Raw genomic sequence first — 19,383 nt, forward strand, 5'->3', positions numbered from 1 at the left:
TATAAGTGCTTTTTAATAGTGTTATGCAGTGCTTTTATTATAAGTGAAACTTTGTGTCTTTAAGAAAGAATAAATTACTAATTACCCTGTGCTATGGGTATTAAGAGGACAGGTACAATGGCCTACTGTGCTTTATATGTTACCTATAATTTAAGCAGCTGCTACCAATATTGACTGAGAATTTACAATGTGCCAGAAACTTAAAAGCTTTAAGTTAAATCTTAAATCTTGATACACTGTGCTTTTTAGAAGGCACTAAGTGCTGGCTCTCAAGTTGTTAAATGGTGGATCTGGTATTTAGAATCACATCTGTCTAAACCAAACATATGTTCTTTGGGTACCATATTTGTCTAATTTTATGTTCAACAAACTCTTAAATAAATGGGCAAAATTAAAAGAATTTATTCAGACTTTGATATCTATGCATTTCATAGTAGGATTTTGGAATTTACTAAAGGGACCTATACTGACCCCCCACATTTCATAGGCTTACCTATTTTTCCTGCCTATAACTAACTCCTGTGTGTGTGTAAACCCAGATATTCCTAGAGAAGTTCTTGAAGTGAATAAACATTGGGAATTTAAATTTAAAAATAGCAAATGAATTGTTTTTTGTAAACATGTCAAGCACAAGGTAACTTGATCTGGCCAAATCTAGACAGTAATATGATTTTCACATTAGCTCAGCTGATGTCTGATTCAGGAAGTCTCCCTGATAATTCTCACCTGTGTGTGACCATGTCTCTTTCATACTGTCACACTCCTCCATTTGTATTTCTCTGTATTATACCTGTCACATCTTGCCTTGTATGTGAGTTACTGTGTAGGCATCACTTTTCTAGGAAGTTTCTTGAATGCAAGACTCATGTCTCATTTATGTTCAAATGCCTTTCATCACCTCATATGCCATAGTTGTTCACTACACAATTGCAGAGTATAATGAATGAATTCTAAAAAGCACAGTGTATCAAAAGTTAAGAAAACAGTGGTTGTACTCAAAGGCTATATATTAATTTTAAAGCTAATTTTAAGGTAAAAGTGAATTTTATGTTAAATTGTATTTAGTCACAACCGGTATAGTGAAAGTGACTAGGAATATAAAAAGACATCTGAAAGTAATAGATTTTGGTTCACTTTCTTGAGAACACTGCCACATACAATTAAAAAGCAAGATACTTGAGGGACGCCTGGGTGGCTCAGTCGGTTAAGTGTCCGACTTCGGCTCAGGTCATGATCTCACGGTCCGTGAGTTCAAGCCCCACATCGGGCTCTGTGCTGACAGCTCAGAGCCTGGAGCCTGCTTCAGATTCTGTGTCTCCCTCTCTCTGACCCTCCCCCGTTCATGCTCTATCTCTCTCTGTCTCAAAAATAAATAAACATTTTTAAAAAATTTTTAAAAAAAGCAAGATACTTGAACTTAGGTCCCCAATTTGGTGAAAAATATTTATTAGCAGAAGCCCATTCATGAACTTATATAAAATTCAGATTAAACAACAACAGAAGACCAAGTCAATGTCTTCTAAATAACACAGGTAATTTGCCTATCAACTATAGGAGAATTAGACAAAAAGTTAAAATTTGGTCTTCTTTATTTCTAAGCAAATTTCTTAGATTGTGTTAATGTTTTGTTGTTGTTGCTGTTTATTTATTTGAGTTTTAAAATTTTTAACTACATACCAAAGCTGTGGAGAATGTCACTTGTATAATGATTACATAACACATTTCAAGAATATTTGGCTCATTTGTATTATTATTTTTTAAATTACTGTGGGTAGTAGCAAGCAAGTCCTTTAATTTGTGATCTTTTCTTTTAGCTATTATTTATATTACATCTAAAACAAGAAAATTGAACTGGGTAATAGGATTTTCTAACTCTAATATTCCTTAAATATATGAGAATATGTTTTTGAAATGACTCATATTTTGGAACACTTACTATTAGCCATGACAATAACCAACAAGTACTAAAATTCTCAAGGTGTTATGGCAAAAATCAGGGATAGCTAGTTTCTATTTTGTTTGCTTAAAATACACTGATGTGAAAGAAGGAAATTATATTCTAAACTAATTCCAGCGGCCACAACTTACTGTTACTGATTTGGGTGTTAAAAGGATATGAAAAAGAGAAGACATTGTATTTGAGGAGTTCTAGGCAACCCATGCTCATAAATGGCTCACTTCTTAATTTACTAAGAAGAAATAGAAGGAGTTCATTGGCCAATGTGATCTAAAGAGTTCAATTAATGTCAGTGGTACCACGTTGCTTGAGTCTGATGGCAGTGTTTCTTTAATGTGAGACTACCACAGGCAGAGGTAAATTGCTGATATAAATGTGTGAGGGTGAAATTTCAGATTCTCAATTTCATGTTGTTTTCATTTTCTCCTATAGACTTTCATCGTGTTGAACAAAGGGAAAGCAATCTTCCGTTTCAATGCCACACCTGCTTTGTACATGCTGTCTCCTTTCAGTCCCCTAAGAAGAATATCAATTAAGATTTTAGTACACTCATATCCTTTTTAAATTGTTTACTGTTAATGGTGCTTTAAAATGTAAACTTTGCTATTTTATTCAAATGTGCATTTTAGTTCTTGTGTACCAGAAAAGACTCTGATTTTAGTGTACTGATTTCAGTGTAATTTGGTGTAAGTCTCTGAGAAAATTGGGAGAATGGCAATGTTAGCATTTTAGGATAAATTACTTTATATATTACTCCCTTGTTCAAAGAGATAAAAAAGTTGTAAAAATCATTTAGAATTATTTTCTAGGACAAAGTTGTTAGCATTTTAACAAGTGTCATTATCAAATATTAAAAGTTCCCACTGTGGTCTTTTATCAAATTCCTTGATTCTAAGCTACTTTATTCAGCATGCTCATCATGTGCACTATTCTGACGAACTGCATATTTATGACCATGAGTAACCCTCCAGACTGGACCAAGAATGTAGAGTAAGTGGGTATAAATACATTTTAATATGGTCTCACTGTTATTTTAGTCCTCTCCTTCCCCGCCAGGAAGTTACCACAGCTCTAAAAATCGTGGTGTTTATCTTCCCATATTATATGGTTGCTTTTCTTTCGATTATTTTTTCCTCCTCTGTGGCGTTAACCAGTTAACAGTGGAATAGAATAATTGTTACAGTCTTTTCTAGAAGAATGAATTTATCAGATGTCCTGCCTTGTTCTTAGACATGTTATATATTTCTTATCCTTGGGTATATTTCTGATAGGAGTAATGTAGGACTTTTCCAGGCAGATCTAATACCTGTGTTCTCAGTCATTTTGAATACCTCTACTTTCTCTAAGAGTATCTAATATGGACATTTTGAGATTTTTTCTGGAAATACCTTTATTGTAGTTTATTCTAATACTTCAAGTGGATCCATAAACCAACAGCCACACTCTAATAGGTGGCTTTCTTGGGTTGATCAGAAAAAAAATATTTATATTGGTTCTATTCTTCTCATATTTAATATGCCATTGGGTTATTTGTCTAGGTACACTTTTACTGGAATATATACTTTTGAATCACTTGTAAAAATCCTTGCAAGAGGCTTCTGTGTAGGAGAATTCACTTTCCTTCGTGACCCATGGAACTGGCTTGATTTTGTCGTCATTGTTTTTGCGTAAGTACATTTAGTTTTTTTGAAATGGCAAACTCATGAAAATGACAGAGAGCACAGTATTCCAGTGAAAGTAAGCCTTTGGGGTCTGACTTTTCCTGCAGGTAATGGTTGCATTTAAAGGATACTGAATGAAAGGAAGTCATTGATAGGCAAATGATTAATTTTTGAGAAAGAGCATTTCCCATTCAAAAGTGTATGACATCATTAAGATTGATCATCTTCATGCTCAGCACTTGGATGGATAGTATATGCAGTGCAAGTGAGTTCATACTTTGAAAACTGATAAAACCTATAAGAATCACAGAAAAATCTCAAGCCTTAATTATAAAGTACTGTGCTCTTTTTATTAACCTATACTATGAAACTATTATGCTATATTAAAATACAGAAGTAAAAATTTTAAAAGGGCTGTCACTGCATACTAACCCTAACTTTAGTGCATTGTGTATATATTATGTATGCCGTCACAGTTTATTTTTAAGAGGAAAATATTACATTAAAATATAATTTTAATTTATTTATACTGCTGCTCTTTCCCCAAATATATTTGCCAGAAACAGTCAGTTGTTTTTTTTTTTTTTTTGAGTCTCCAAACCTAGATACAATGTTTTTCCCTCTATCATCTTGAATTTTAAAACTAATGCGGGTTCACTGAAGGAATTTAGATAATGCAGAAGGGTCTTAAGATTTCTAGTTTCCCATTCCCTCGCCCCCACCCCCACCTCCTTGTCTATCAGGCTCCCTTCTTTTATGGTCACCTGACTGCTGTAGGTGCACCTGCCACCTGCTGACAAGAGTCAGCGTTGACATCAAGTCAAAAGAAGGCTGCCTTTTCTCAGGGCTCTCATTTTTTATTGAGATATAATTTATATGCCATAAAATTTACCCTTTTAAAGTATAAAATTCAGTGTTGCTTTTTTAGTATGTTCACAACATTGTACAACTGTCACTGATTTCTAATTCCAGAATATTTCCATCACCCCCAGAAGAAATCATTTCTATTCCCTTCTCCCCCTAGTCCTTGGAAACTAGGAAACTACTCATCTGTTTTATGAGTCTATGGATTTGCCTATTCTAGACATTTCATATGAATGGAATTGTACAATTTGTGGCCTTTTGTGTCTGGCTTCTTTCAGTTAGCCTACAGTTTTCAAAATTTGCTGCTGACATTTTATAGGATATTAAATATCTATATTACCATAATGTTGAGGTCTAATGATTGAAGCATTTGATTGTTTATTTAGATATTTAAAGTATTTGAAGCCATTTTAATAATATATTTGTATTTTACTCACATAAAAGGGATTGAATCAAATCTAATCAAATTGAATCAGTTGTGTTAGGGGAAAAAAAAAAGACTTGCAGAACAATCCATTTAAATAAGCATTTCCAAATGTAGGCAATACCTTGACTTAAAGGCACGGGTAAGTATCATAGATTCTATCTAAATTCTGAATAACTCTGATTTAATTCTACAGGTATTTAACAGAATTTGTAAACCTAGGCAATGTTTCAGCTCTTCGAACTTTCAGAGTGTTGAGAGCTTTGAAAACTATTTCTGTAATTCCAGGTAAGGAGTGATTGGTGTGGAGCGTTAGGCCACTCATAACTCCAACTATTTGGGAGTTGTTCTTTGTTTGTTTGTGTGTGTGTTGTCACTGTGTTGTGTGTGAACTCCCTATTACAGATATGTGACAGAGTTTGTGGACCTGGGCAATGTCTCAGCGCTGAGAACATTCAGAGTTCTCCGAGCACTGAAAACAATTTCAGTCATTCCAGGTGAGAGTGGGGTTAAACACCGGGGCTGACTTTGATCTTTTGGAGCCAAGACAAGAAAGACTTTCTCTTACACAGTTCTAATTAAATTTGATTTCTTATGTTTTTCACAATCATTATTAAAAGTCAGCCTTTGAGTTTAATCAATTGCATGGATCTTAGAGGATGAAGATGGCCATTTGGCTCACATCTCAACTTGAAATTTTCCCTCCTGAATAACAGCTCATTTTCCATTTTGTTTAGCCAGGAATGAAAATTTCAATTTGTTCTGATTGCTTTTCATACAGTTAGGAAAAGAGATTTTAAATATCAGCATGGGGGTATTGCATGACATGTTTTTTAGCTTTCCACAACAAACCATTTCTTAACTGAATATTAGCAACGTGTCACTATATGCTGCAATTCAGCCCCTTTCTTTTAATGTCATTATAGAGAGATGGTTTGTTTGACAAGCATTTACTAAATTAGCACTTTGAAAATTATTTTTACAGGTGAATATGGATATGGCTTGAGCAACCAAATTATTCATTTTGACAATGTGGTTACTCTTTGGGCTATTTTACAATTTTTATCATTTGCTGTGATATATAGAAGCAAAATATATATAAACAGTAAATCTACCCTTTTGAGCTACTAGGCTTTTTTTGAACTAGGCTCTTTAAGGTCCTTGATTTGATGTAATGCATGAATTTCTAGAAAAGCTCGTGTTTTGTTTTTATTTCTCATTCAGAGGCTTTATTTTATTATGAACACTTTTCTCCCCCCTGCATTCAGGCCTGAAGACCATTGTGGGAGCTCTGATCCAGTCTGTGAAGAAGCTCTCTGACGTCATGATCCTGACCGTGTTCTGTCTGAGCGTGTTTGCACTGATTGGGCTGCAGCTGTTCATGGGCAACCTGAAACATAAATGTCTGCGGGATCCGCTGGAAAATAATGAAACATTAGCAAGCATCCTGGATACCCTTGAAGAAGAAGACTATAAAAGTAAGATTGTCCCTGCAGTTGTTAAGAGGTTGAAATAAGATTGTTCTCTTTCAGCCTGGGCGGCTCAGTCGGTGAAGCGTCTGACTTCAGCTGAGGTCATGATCTCAAAGTTTAGTTCATCAGAACTAGTTCTGTACAAACCATATGAGTTGGTCTGTGCACACAGTCTCAAAGTCTGCTTAATTCATGAGTATATTTTAGAATATTTTACAAAAAAGCCCAAACTGCATGTTTTCTGAACAGTTGTCCTCTAACACAGCTCCTCTTGCTGGAGCTATTGATGAATTTGGGTGAGAATGAGACCAAGCAAGTTTGTGCTTTCTGTCTAATACCTGCAGTGTGTATGTCTGATATTGCCCATATGAACCCATAAACCTTACTGGATAATTGGATACAGAGGTGGGGGGTTTGGGGAGGAAATCAAGACACCTTCCAAGTGTATGTACCTTTGACAGAATGAGCTCAGAGAGTAAAGGTCAAGATTCTCCTTGGATTATGAAGAGTACACATCATTTTTTTTCTTTACTAAATGTGTATTCTCCCACTCACTGGGGAAGATAAAAGCAAATAAAACCTAGCTAATATAGTAAAAGGATGTAAATAAAGAAAACAGAAAAAATTATTGAAGCCTAAAATGAAAAAAAAATGAAGGTTTTAAAGTAAAATATTTAATGTATAATTCTTTACTACCAATGTTTGGTGAGGAATTTAGCATGTTTTTCCTTCCTTTTTATTTTTACTTATTTTTTCAGTTTCTGATTTTGATTAATATGATCTTAAATGTTATTTTCAATTTCCAAAGAATCTCTAAGTTATATACCATAAAAGTAACATATCTTATGGATAATTGTTGACATTTACAATTAACAATCAGTTTACAACACTTACTTAAACTTAACTGTTTTTTCCTCGGATCACTACCAGTTCTTTTATTTTGAATCGTGGTCCTATTTTTGAGTTCGTAATCTGAATGACTTTTTTAACCTCTGGCATTACTTCAAGCAATATTTTTCAAAATGAGTAGGAAGAGCCTTGAATTTTGCAGTGTATCTTCATATTGCATTTATTACAAATGAGTGAAATAACATCTTAGTGAACAATGGAATTTTACACCAAAACCTTCTCCCTTAATTCTATACATTATTCTTTATTTTCTTCTGAAATAGAGTTTTAGGGAGAAAATGTTTGTGTCCAGTCTGAATTTGGTTTCCTCACTTGTTCTCTGTGTCGTAGAAGCCAGATCTCACTGCAGTATTTATTTGGATATTTATGTAACAGCATGTGTTTATTAAGTGCCCCCTAAGCTAAGCATTGTGCAACTTTCTGGCACAGAAATAAGCTCTCCTTTCACAGAGCTTATATTCTAGTGGGAATGAAAAACTAAAGGAAGGCAACAGACAAATAAAAAATATTGCACGTTATAATAAAAACAATGCAAAGCAAATAAATCTCAGGGGCTGAAATACTAACTAAATGAGAAGACCTTTCTGAGGAGATGGCATTTAAGTTACCAAAGTGAAGATCTAAAGGACAATGAGAAGCCATAAAATAGTGTAAGTTTTGGTGAGAGTGTGTGTATGGGAGCTACTACTTGAGTTAGAAAGAATAGCATGTAGGAAGGTCCTGAAACAAGAAGGAGTATTATGTGTTTAAAGAATGGAAGAGCATCAGTATGGTTAGATTTTAGCAAAATGGGGATAGAATAGCAACAGACAGAGTGAGAGAAAAAGGCAGGGGTCAAAGCACGAAGGATGTTTTAGCCCATTGGAAAGGAGTTTGGTTTCATTTTAAATGCAGTGGTTTCAATCATTTTGTTTGCCATCTGGAGTACTGATTAGGCAAACGGGGGGTGGTAGTCTAGAATAAGGAAAACCATTTAGGATGTTTCTGTCATTATGAAAGAGAAGATTGTGGCTCCATCTAGAGTGGTGGTGGACAGTGAAGAGAAAAGGGTTATGTCAAGATAAAATCTATAGAACTTGCTGATGGATTAGAGAAGAGAAGAGGGCTTGAGGATATCTTCTAGGCTTGTGGCTACAGTAACTTTTGATGGGTGACAATGGGAAATGAAGGAAGTGTAGGCAGGATTGTAGATGCAAGTTTTTACTAACCAGTTAAAGTTGAGATGACACTGATACATGCAAGTGTAGAAAAAAGTAGACAATAGGAATTTAAGCATGGAGATCAGAGGAACTTCCTGCTTTGGAGATAAATACACTTTGAAATAATCAGCAAACAGAAAGGATACATACATACATACACACATCCTTCTGAAAAACTCTGATGTTTATAAGCAGGTTAAGAAAGGGCAACTGGATTTTTCATGCAAATTTGGTGAACTCCAAAACCCTAATATCTGGAAAGCAGGCAGAGAAGAAGACCCAGACAGGACACAGAGAAGGAGCAGCCAATAAAGTAAGAAGAAAACAAAGATGTGAACAGTGAAGCCAAGAGAAGAAAGTTTGAGGAGAAGGGAGTACTTGTGTTGAATGATGCTGCAAGATCGAGGATTAAGAATGATGGAGATAAAAGAATATGCATTAGCTTGAACAACATGGAAACTGTCAGAGACTTTCATGAGAAAATTTTAGTGGAGTGGTAAGAGCAGAAGGTTGGACTTAAGGTGGTGAGAGGGGTAAATAAAATGTCAGAAAGAAGAGATGACAGTATGTGTGGACAGTTCTCCCAAGAAATTTGGCTGTAATGGAAAGCAGAATAATGGAGGAGATGTCTGGTACTTTTTTAATGGCGTATTTTGATAGGGATGCTCTTCTAGAGGTAGAAATGAGTGAGTAGTAAAATATAGATGAATAATTCAGGAGAGAAGGGGAGAAGTCAAGTTCTGGAGAAAGTGAAAGAGCAAAGACAAGAGATATCTCTACCGCTGAAACAAGAGGAAAGGTGGAGGGGCAGGCTGCAGACTTATCAGAAGAGGATTAAGTCAAAGCCAGTAGCTTTCATTTCCTCAGAAAGGTGTGAAATGGGACCATTGGCTGGGAATGCAAATGAGAAAGAGGAAATTCTACAGAAGTTTTGAGGAGAATGCACTATATGGTCATCCTAAGGAATGGGACATGGAGTCTATTTTGAGTTGCAATTTGATACCAGAGATCATTTACTTAAAATGCAATCATTCACTTGGGTGTGAGAGTTTCCCCAATAACATTCAGCCACTTGGGCAAGTATGCAGAAGGTAGACATTAGAGTATGAGTCGGGGTAAGGTTCTGCCAGGTTAGTGTGATAGACTGATAGAAATACTTCGAAGTTGAGGAAATTGTAAGAGAATGATATAATGAGTGTCTATGGATTCAAAACTGGACAAGGAAAGAAGTGAACCCAAGAGTTGGTTGACAGGTTTTGAGAAAGTGGTGAGGTAAATGAATTGGAATTCTTGAAGAGATAAAAGAATTGCCATGGTAACGGCAGCCTACATAGAAAGCCTGAACATATTCTGAAAGTGTTTTCTGGTTCCTACAGCAAAGCCCCTTTGGAGGTGCTTTTAAAATTTGTTATCAAATAAAGAAGGCCATGTTTCAAACATACAATCTATAGATTTCCTTTGATGCCAAGCATTGTCTACTTTCATGCTCCTCAATCTTCCTTCTTGCTGCTACAGGTGAAGGAAAGGTTCGTGTGCACAGTTGGAAGCCAAATTTTCAGTAGCTATTGTACGTGAATGTTGGGATAAAGAAACCTCTATTTTCTGAATGTTTGACATTTCATAGAAAAGTTCCTGGAAAAGCCACAGTGTTGGTCTGCACTTCTACCAGGGCTTTTCCTGTCTTCACCTATGGTGTCTTCCTTGTGGGGACTTCCCAGAGTTCAGTCTCCCAGAAGGCAGTGTGTCAATTGCAGGCAATCTGCCTCTACCTGATCCCCAGCACTAGCTTTCTCACAGTTAACTTACTATTGCCTCTTGGTTGAGGAAAAAACTCTTGAATCCAAAAGCCCAAGTCATACATGGTTGCTACAAGCTGTCTTTCTGAACCAGGTTGGATAAAACTAATCATAGAATGTTTAGGTCACCAGTATGTTTTACCATTCTGTACCAATCTGCTTTTGACTGAATATTGGTTCCAGATTTTAGGTGTGTGAATTTTGCAATTTTCTATTTCCTTTTATCCCCATGTGACTTTTACTGTGAGGTTGAGGCTTATCTATTACTATCCACAGTCTTTGTTATTGTACTGCATTATATTTAACAACTTTATTGAGATAGTTCACATACCATAAAAATCCCCCTTTTTGAAGTATACAGTTCAGTGTTTCATAGTATATTCACAGAGTTGTGCAAACACCAGCACTAATTTTAGAATAATTTTATCTCCCTCAAAAGTAACCCTGTACTCAGAGTACCTGAGTGGCTCAGTCGGTTAAGTGTCCAACTCTTGATTTCGGCTCAGGTCATGATCTCATGGTTTGTGGAATCAAAGCCTGCATTGGGCTCTGTGCTGACAGTCCAGAGTCTGCTTGGGATTCTCTCTCTCCCTCTCTTTCTGCCCCTCCCCTGCTCCTGCTCTCTCTCTCTCAAAATAAATAAACATTAAAAAAAAAAGAGAGAAGAAACCCTGTACTCACTGGCGATCACTGTCCATTCCCTTGTCCCGCAAACCCCTGACAATCACTAATCTACTTTCTGTCTCTATGGATTTACCTATTCTGAGCATTTTGTATACATGGAATCATACAATATGTGGCCCTTGTGTCTGACTTCTTTCACTTAGCATGTTTTCAGGTTTCATCCCTGTGGCAGTAATCCATTTCTTTTTATTGCTAAATAATACTCCCTTGTATATATATACTACATTTTGTTTAAGCATTCATTAATTGATGAATGTCTTTGTTGTTTCCACTTTGGGGCTATTGTGAATAATGCTGCTATGAATATTCATGTGTAAGTTTTACTGTGGACGTATGTTTTTATTTCTCTATGCATTATGTTTTCCCTTTACGTGTTAACCTTAAATTCTCTTGAGGCTAATTATTCCAATAATGTAATGTCTGTTTTTGTGTAGGGATTCTTTTAAAGTGTTCTGTAAGGCCAACGTGAACTACTGCCATTGCTTTACCTTTCATCATTCTTGTACTGACATTCTTGTACTGACTTCATCATTCTGTTCGCCCTGCCCTGGGACAGGCAACTCTAGAGCCTGTTCTTTTTCTTTTTAAAAAAACTTTATTCTGGGAGAGAGAAGGAGAGACAGTGAGCACAAGCAGGGGAGGGGCAGAGAGAGAAGGAGATAGAGAATCCCACGCAGGCTCCATGCCGTCAGCTCAGTGCCTGATGTGGGGCTCAAACCCACAAACCCTGAGATCATGACCTGACCCAAAACCAAGCATAGGCCACTTAACCAACTGAACCACCCACTAGATCCCATTCTTATAAAAACTCCTCAGTGATTGGTAAACGTGAGCCAGAGTTACTTTAAAGGATAGTTCTAAAGTAATCCTTCCATAGTCAAAATGTCTTGGAAGCTTATGTACAAAAAACTCCATCTTAATCTTCTCCATCCTCATTCTGCCATGCCCACCCTGCCTGAGCCACAAGAGTTTTTTCAAAAAAGTTGTTCATGTACATTCCCCCTAAATTTTCACTTCAAACTAAGAGGCATTATTGTTTTTTGTGTGTCTTCTAAAATTTTTATTTTCTACATAAGACAAAGCAATGTGGGAGTCAGTCGATTAATCTTAACTGGAATTGTGTAATAGTTTAATAATGATCGCTGCTGTTCTTTGAGCAGCTGTGTAGTTAGAATGTGAGGACCACTGTATTAAACACTTTACATGCAATATCCTATGTATGCTATTCACTATCTCTACAAAGCAGGCATAGTGGCTAACCATTAAAGTGGTAAGATAGTTCACCTACATAGGAAGAGGTAGAAGCAACATTCAAATCCAAGTATGTCTACCTTCAAAGTCTTTCTTCCACTATCACTCCAGAAGCCTCCTAACAATTACATCTTTATTCCTTTGATTGGAGCCAAATAGGAAGCTTACCCTTATTAAAAAGAATAGATATTTTTTAATTCTTCATACCTTTACTGTGCACGGCTGGATTGATTCCTGTCTTAAGAATAAGCTTTGATAGGGGTGCCTGAGTGGCTCAGTCAGTTAAGCATCTGACTTCGGCTCAGATCATGATCTCACGGTCTGTGAGTTCAAGCCCTGCGTCGGGCTCTGTGCTGACAGCTCAGAGCCTGGAGCCTGATTCTATGCCACCACCCCCCTTCTCTCTCTACCCCTCCCCCACTCACACTCTATCTTGCTCTTCTCTCAAAAATAAATAAATGTGAAAAAAAATTTTTTTAAAGAATAAGCTTTGACTTGGGGCGCCTGGGTGGCGCAGTCGGTTAAGCGTCCGACTTCGGCCAGGTCACGATCTCGCGGTCCGTGAGTTCGAGCCCCGCGTCAGGCTCTGGGCTGATGGCTCGGAGCCTGGAGCCTGTTTCTGATTCTGTGTCTCCCTCTCTCTCTGCCCCTCCCTCGTTCATGCTCTGTCTCTCTCTGTCCCAAAAATAAATAAAAAACGTTGAAAAAAAAATTAAAAAAAAAAAAAGAATAAGCTTTGACAGTAAATGAAGAAAGAGATTATAACATCCCTTATGCCTGAAAATGGACACAAAACATACCATGAGGGGGAAATATGCATTCAGTTCACTGCCATATCTTCAATATCTGGAAATTAGTAAGTCCTACATAATTATTAAGTGGTGAATAAATAAGAGACTTTCAAAAGACAGGTGTGTCCATTTATAGTATTGCCTTGCTGACTTCACCACTTCTGGAATACTTTGGGGCTCAGTTGGGGGCTCCTTTCCTTCTCTTTTCTTCCCTTCTCTTTTCCAGCTACACTTTCTCTTTGGGTTAACTCCTCAGCTCCCATGACTTTGAAAACTATCTACCTGATGGTGACTCCTAGCACATTCTTGTGTCCTCTCTCCCACCACACACTCCATCAGCAAATCCTGTCCACTCTGTTTTCACCGCTTTCTCTCCATATCCACAGCTGCCCTTTGAATTTTAGCCACATTGCCTCTCCCTGTAGTCTCTTAACTCCTATCTCTGCTTCCACACCTGCTCTCTTATTATCTACAGTCCATAAAATAACCATAGTGACATTTTAAAATGTTGATTATTATCTCATATTGCTACCTCATATTGCTACCTCTATTACTTCTAATCATACTTAAAATCCAAACTTCTTTTGATAACATACAAAGGCTTTTGACCCCTGCCTTACTTCTGCCACATGGTTCTCTCCACTAGCCTGTAGCCAGGCTGGCCATCTTGTCGTTTCTTCCATTCACCAACTTCACTTCTGCCTCAGGCCCTTTGCTCCTGGTTTTCACCCTGCCAAAATATCTCTTCACCAGGGTCTTTGGATGACTGGCTTCTTTGCAGAATTTAGGTCCCAGTTCAAATGTCATATCTTTAGAAAGGTCTGCCCTGACCACATTTTATCACATTGTCTTATTTCCTTTAGGGCATTTATCACTATCTAAAAATACTTTGTATATTTATGTATTTACTTGTCTTTCTCCATCCCCAATTTCCATGCTTACCTACATGTAAAGAAAGATCCATAAAAATAATGATCTTGTTTGTCATGTTTTTATTATTTTATTCATTGCCTGACCCATAAGAAGTTATCAATAAATATTTGAGAGAGAATATACAAGAATATAATAAATAAACAAATGAATGCACATTGCCTAGGACTGGGCCTGAATATGTGCAAGTATGTCTATACTAATTAATTTAACTTCTGTATCACTCTTAAAGCTTACATTGTCTAATGTTATATTCTTCAATTTCTTCATAAACAGAATATTTTTATTACTTGGAGGGATCCAAAGATGCTCTCCTTTGTGGTACAAGCACAGATTCAGGGTAAGTAATATTTGTTTTGTTTTTAGTCTAAAGGCTACAAAATAAAAGGAAAAGCATAATCAATAAGTTTTTTTTATGAGAAACTTTAAAACATTTATAGTTAATGCATACTTCTGAAAGCAAAACTTGGAGGTAGTGCTTGAATTGAAATAAAATACAAGTTACATATATATGTATATATATATATATATATATATACATATGTATGTATACATATGTGTATATATGTGTGTGTATATATATATAATTTTTCTACTTTCTTAATACATATGTGTGTATACTATATACACATGTATATATATATGTATATATATACACACACATGTATACACATGTATATACATGTATATATATATAATACACATACATATAATACACATATATATTAAGAAAGTAGAAAAATTACTTCTGGAAAATTGGCTGGATAATTTTCAAGTCTTTCTTCTTTCTGGAAAAAAGAGTGATAGAATCAACTTTATTTCTTCCCAAATTCTACTCATTTTCCAATCAAGAATGATTCATAGATGACTGAATGCAGGGACACTTTGGCCACTCTAAACAAAAGGAACCCATGGACTTGGGTAAAGATATTTTAAGAATCTCCCATCTCTACAAACTACTTATCTTGCAGTTTTTCCTATATACCAAGTTCATCTCTGTTCTTGTTCTCCCCCGCCCAGATATTTGTTCACCAGGCTCTGTGTTCACTGGGAACATTAAAAATAAACAAATAAGGTTGCTGCCCTGCAAGACAGTTCAGAACACTGTTCAATGGCATCACCATACAAGTCTACCAATTTATTTTATTTTATTGTTATTTTTTTTGAAGAAGTTAGAAGTTTATTGAATACACCGCAAGGGAGCAGTGGGCAGAACAGTAGAGACTGCCCAGTCCACCGATTTTAGAATGAAAAATATAAAACTACAAATCTTTGTGAACTTAAATAATTGCTCTATTTTGGCTATTTTTTTTTATTCAAATTCACTCCAAGAATAATTTGGAGGAACTGAGTTTTGGTGGAGGCCTATATATCAATATTTCTGATGCAAGAACTATTACTTGGTGCCAGATGGAATTTCCAGATTTTGATGAGGATACTAATAGCAGCTGCCATTTATTAAATGCTTTCTATATAGAGGAATTAGGCTAGACCATTTGTATATATCATCTTCTTTAAACTTAACAACAATCTTAACCTTTTGAAGTAGGTTTTATCCTCTTCTCACAGAAAGAGTAAACTGCACCTTGAAAAATTTAAGTAATTTGACAAAGTCACCAACTAGTAGAGTGGAATGGGATTCAAACCCAGTTCCTCCTAATTCCAAATAATGTGTTCTTAATCATTATTCAATATCGTCCCCCTAGAAAGGAACCTTGAATATCTAACTGTTCTGTTGTACTCCTTAGGTTGCCTCCCGGAAACATTCTAACTTGTGATTTTTTTTTTTTTTTTTGTATGTAGTCAGTGTCCAGAAGGGTACAAGTGTGTGAAAGCTGGTAGAAACCCTGATTATGGCTACACAAGCTTTGACACTTTCAGTTGGGCCTTCTTGGCCTTATTTCGGCTAATGACCCAGGATTACTGGGAAAATCTTTACCAACAGGTGAGTGCCAAGAGAAACATTCATTGCATTTTTGAATAGCATAAAAATCTGGTGACTGTTCCTTACCAGACTTTATATAAGATTTTTTTTTTCAATTTAGAAAGGACAAAACTCTTTTGGCTTATCACTAAAATTAGACATGTTTTATTTCCAGCAGTATTAGAGTGGATAAGTCTGAAAATTATAAATTGTTATCTTATCCTTTTTTGGCTTATTTGATCTCCAGTTCATGTCCCCCCAACCCTTTCTGAATATAGCATCCTTTGGGGTCCTAAGTAAATAGCAGGAAATACACTGTCACAGTCTCTTGTAGCTCTCCTGCACACACTGTTTCCTGAATGTGCTGCCCTGCTTGCAATGCCCTAAACACCAGGATCTTGTAGGTTCATCATGCTTTATTTTTTTGAACTCCCATGTACAGTTGCTATGAATTAAATTGTACCCCCTCCCATTTATGTGTTAAAGTCCTAACTTCCAGCGCCTTAGACTGACTATTTTTTGAGTTAGGGATTTAAAGAGGTGACTAAATTGAAATGAGGCATCGCGATGGGTCCTAATCCAATCTGACTGGTGTCCTTAAAAGAAAAGGAGATTAGTTCCTGAGAAACACCAGAAATGTGCCCACCTGGACACAGAGAGAAGACCCTGTGAGCACTCAGTGAGAAGGCAGCCATTGACAAGCCAAGGAGAGAGGCCTCAGGAGAAATCCAACAAACCAACCCTTTGATATTGGACTTCCATCCTCTAGAACTGTTGGAAAGTAGAATTTCTGGGGCACCTCAGTTGCTCAGTCGGTTAAGCGTCCGACTTCAGCTCAGGTCATGATCTCACAGTTCGTGGGTTCAAGGTCTGTGTTGGGCTCTGTGCTGACAGCTCAGAGCCTGAGCCTGTTTTGGATTCTGTGTCCCCCCTCTCTCTGCCCCTCCCCCACTCATGCTCTCTCTCAGTCTCTCAAAAGTGAATAAAGATTAAAAAAAATTTTTTTAATTAAAATTTCTGTTGTTTCAGCTTCCCAGTCTATAGTACATTGTCGTGGCAGCTCTAGGAAGGAAATATAAGAATTTAAGACCCAATTCACATCTCTAAATTCTCCTGTCCTAACTCAATTTCTCCTTCCCCTACACTTCCATGCCTTTTTAATATTCCTCAGTTTATAGTATCCATCACTTGTACATTAATTATTAATTCACATGGCCACCTCCTCCAATGTGATCTTTTGGGCCTGTGGGTGTATCTTTTCACTTATATATTCTCAGCACCTGACCCCAGGAGGAAAGAGATGAAAATGATTATTCTGTATTATAAATAAAAAATGAATCACTTTTCTTAGAATTGCCAGATTCTTTTGGCCTGTTTTATGTTTACTTCATTTCTAATATTACAAAGGAATATAGAAATTATGTAAACATATACTTCAGAGGAAAAAAGGAATAGAAACAACTTTAAATATGCAAAAAGAAGCTCACTTTTACTCAAAATTAAAGAAATGAAAATTAAAATGAGAGTGACAGCTAATTTTTTACCTGTTAGAATGATGGAGATCCAAAGAGAGATGCTGTCTGGCTGTGACATGGGGAGGTAGACTTACTCACACATTTCTGGGAACCACAGCCAAGTGCAACACAGGAACTTTTATGAAAATTAAAATGAATATACCCATTAACCAAAAATTCCACTACCTAAGAATTTATCAAAGAGAAGAAATTGTAACAATGATAACTGATAGAAAAGGGAAATGAGTAGGCATCAGAGATAGGAGAGAGATATTTTTCATGTAATTATCTTTTTATACCATTTGAATTTTTTTACTATATGTTGCGTTCAAAATTTTTAATACATATTAATTAAAAGTAAATATAAGAGTAGACAAGCAATTAAGATCATTCAATTAGGCTCGCTATTTGATACTTTCTTTATCAGTCAAGGGACTACAGATACTATCTACTTCTCTAATTTGAAAATGAGCAGAGTAGCTCCTTTTTGAGTAATTTTCAGACTGCAGATTTAAAAACTCCCAGACTGAGGCACCTGTGTGGCTTAGTCAGTTAAGGGTCCAACTCTTGATTTCGACTCAGGCCATGATCTCATAGTTTGTGAGTTGGAGCCTCACGTCGGGCTCTGTGTTCACAGTGTAGAGTCTGCTTGGGATTCTCTCTGACCATCTATCTCTACTTCTCTCTCTCTCTCTCTCTCTCTCTCTCTCTCTCAAAAATAAATAAGTAAACATTTTTTTTAATCCAGGATTATTATTCTTAAAAATAGTGAAGAATCATACCTAATTTTAATACAAGTTTAATAGATTGCTATATCCTTTGTAGTGAAAAAGTGTATTTTAAATACTGATTGTTTTCCATGGAGGTGTAATTTTATTCCTTTATATTTTTGATAACATGAGATTATACTGAACTGCCCAACTTCCCCATGCCTAATATGCCATTCAAGTTGAAATAATCTACCAAAAATCTTTGTGTTATTAAAATAATTATTTCCATTTTTCCCTAGACACTGCGTGCTGCTGGGAAAACTTACATGATCTTCTTTGTTGTGGTGATTTTTCTGGGATCCTTTTATCTAATAAACTTGATCCTTGCTGTGGTTGCCATGGCCTATGAGGAACAGAACCAGGCAAACATCGAAGAAGCGAGGCAAAAGGAGTTAGAATTTCAACAGATGTTAGATCGTCTTAAAAAAGAGCAAGAAGAAGCTGAGGTATTATTGTTTGGTGTAAAATTCTCCCTAGAAGTAGAAATCCAAAGGGGAATAGCAGAGGCTCATAGCAGAGGCTCTGTGGCCTTCCCCACGAGATTTTCCTTACTGGATTTTTTAACATAAGCTGAATTTTCATTCTGGGGTGGTCAAAGAACCAATTCTGGATTGAGTTAGAATTGGTATTTGTCTCATTCTACCTTTCCCCATAATCAGCTCACTCCAGCACAGAGAATATTCTAAGCCATTCCTCCTAAACCTGTTATCCATAATTCCTCAGTATGTATAGCATTATGCAAAGTCCCAAAACATATATGATATGTTTCCCCAGAGTAGCAATTGCATACAAAAGCTTAGGGAAAATTATTTAAGTGTTAAAGATAACAGATACTCTATGGAGTAGAAAGAAAAATGTGCATCAATTTTTGTTAACGTGGCAAGAAGTTTTAAGATAAAAAACATGAGATGTTATGAAAATTTATACTTACGGTTGTAGGCACTTTAGGCTAAGGTACAAATTATTGAGTATTCTTCCTTACTCCTCTCTCCAAGAGGTACTTCAGTGGAAAAGTTTCAGAAGGTTTGTACCAAGAGAACCAAAAATTTCAATATTATGCAGGAGTTTAAAATTTGTTTGGGGGCACCTGGGTGGCTCAGTCAGTTAAGCATCTGACCTGCTCAGGTCATGATCTCATGGTTTGTGAGTTCAAGTGCTGCATTGGGCTTTGCACTGACAGTGCAGAGCCTGCTTGGGATTTTCTCTCTGCCTCTCCCCTACTTTCACTTTCAAATTA

General features: G+C 36.3%; 1 protein-coding gene across 1 annotated transcript in view; it reads left to right on the forward strand.

The window, feature by feature from the left end:
* Nucleotides 1–19,383, forward strand: part of SCN9A (sodium voltage-gated channel alpha subunit 9) — a 170,806-nt gene that overhangs the window by 74,478 nt on the left and 76,945 nt on the right. Inside the window, exons 3-10 of the mRNA XM_047873440.1 lie at nt 2,390–2,508; nt 2,858–2,947; nt 3,496–3,624; nt 5,103–5,194; nt 6,175–6,384; nt 14,215–14,278; nt 15,742–15,883; nt 18,386–18,592. Of these exons, the coding sequence (XP_047729396.1) occupies nt 2,390–2,508; nt 2,858–2,947; nt 3,496–3,624; nt 5,103–5,194; nt 6,175–6,384; nt 14,215–14,278; nt 15,742–15,883; nt 18,386–18,592 (1,053 nt within the window). The remainder of the gene's footprint in view (nt 1–2,389; nt 2,509–2,857; nt 2,948–3,495; nt 3,625–5,102; nt 5,195–6,174; nt 6,385–14,214; nt 14,279–15,741; nt 15,884–18,385; nt 18,593–19,383) is intronic.

Source organism: Prionailurus viverrinus, chromosome C1, assembly GCF_022837055.1.
Source record: "Prionailurus viverrinus isolate Anna chromosome C1, UM_Priviv_1.0, whole genome shotgun sequence".
Lineage (NCBI taxonomy): Eukaryota > Metazoa > Chordata > Mammalia > Carnivora > Felidae > Prionailurus > Prionailurus viverrinus.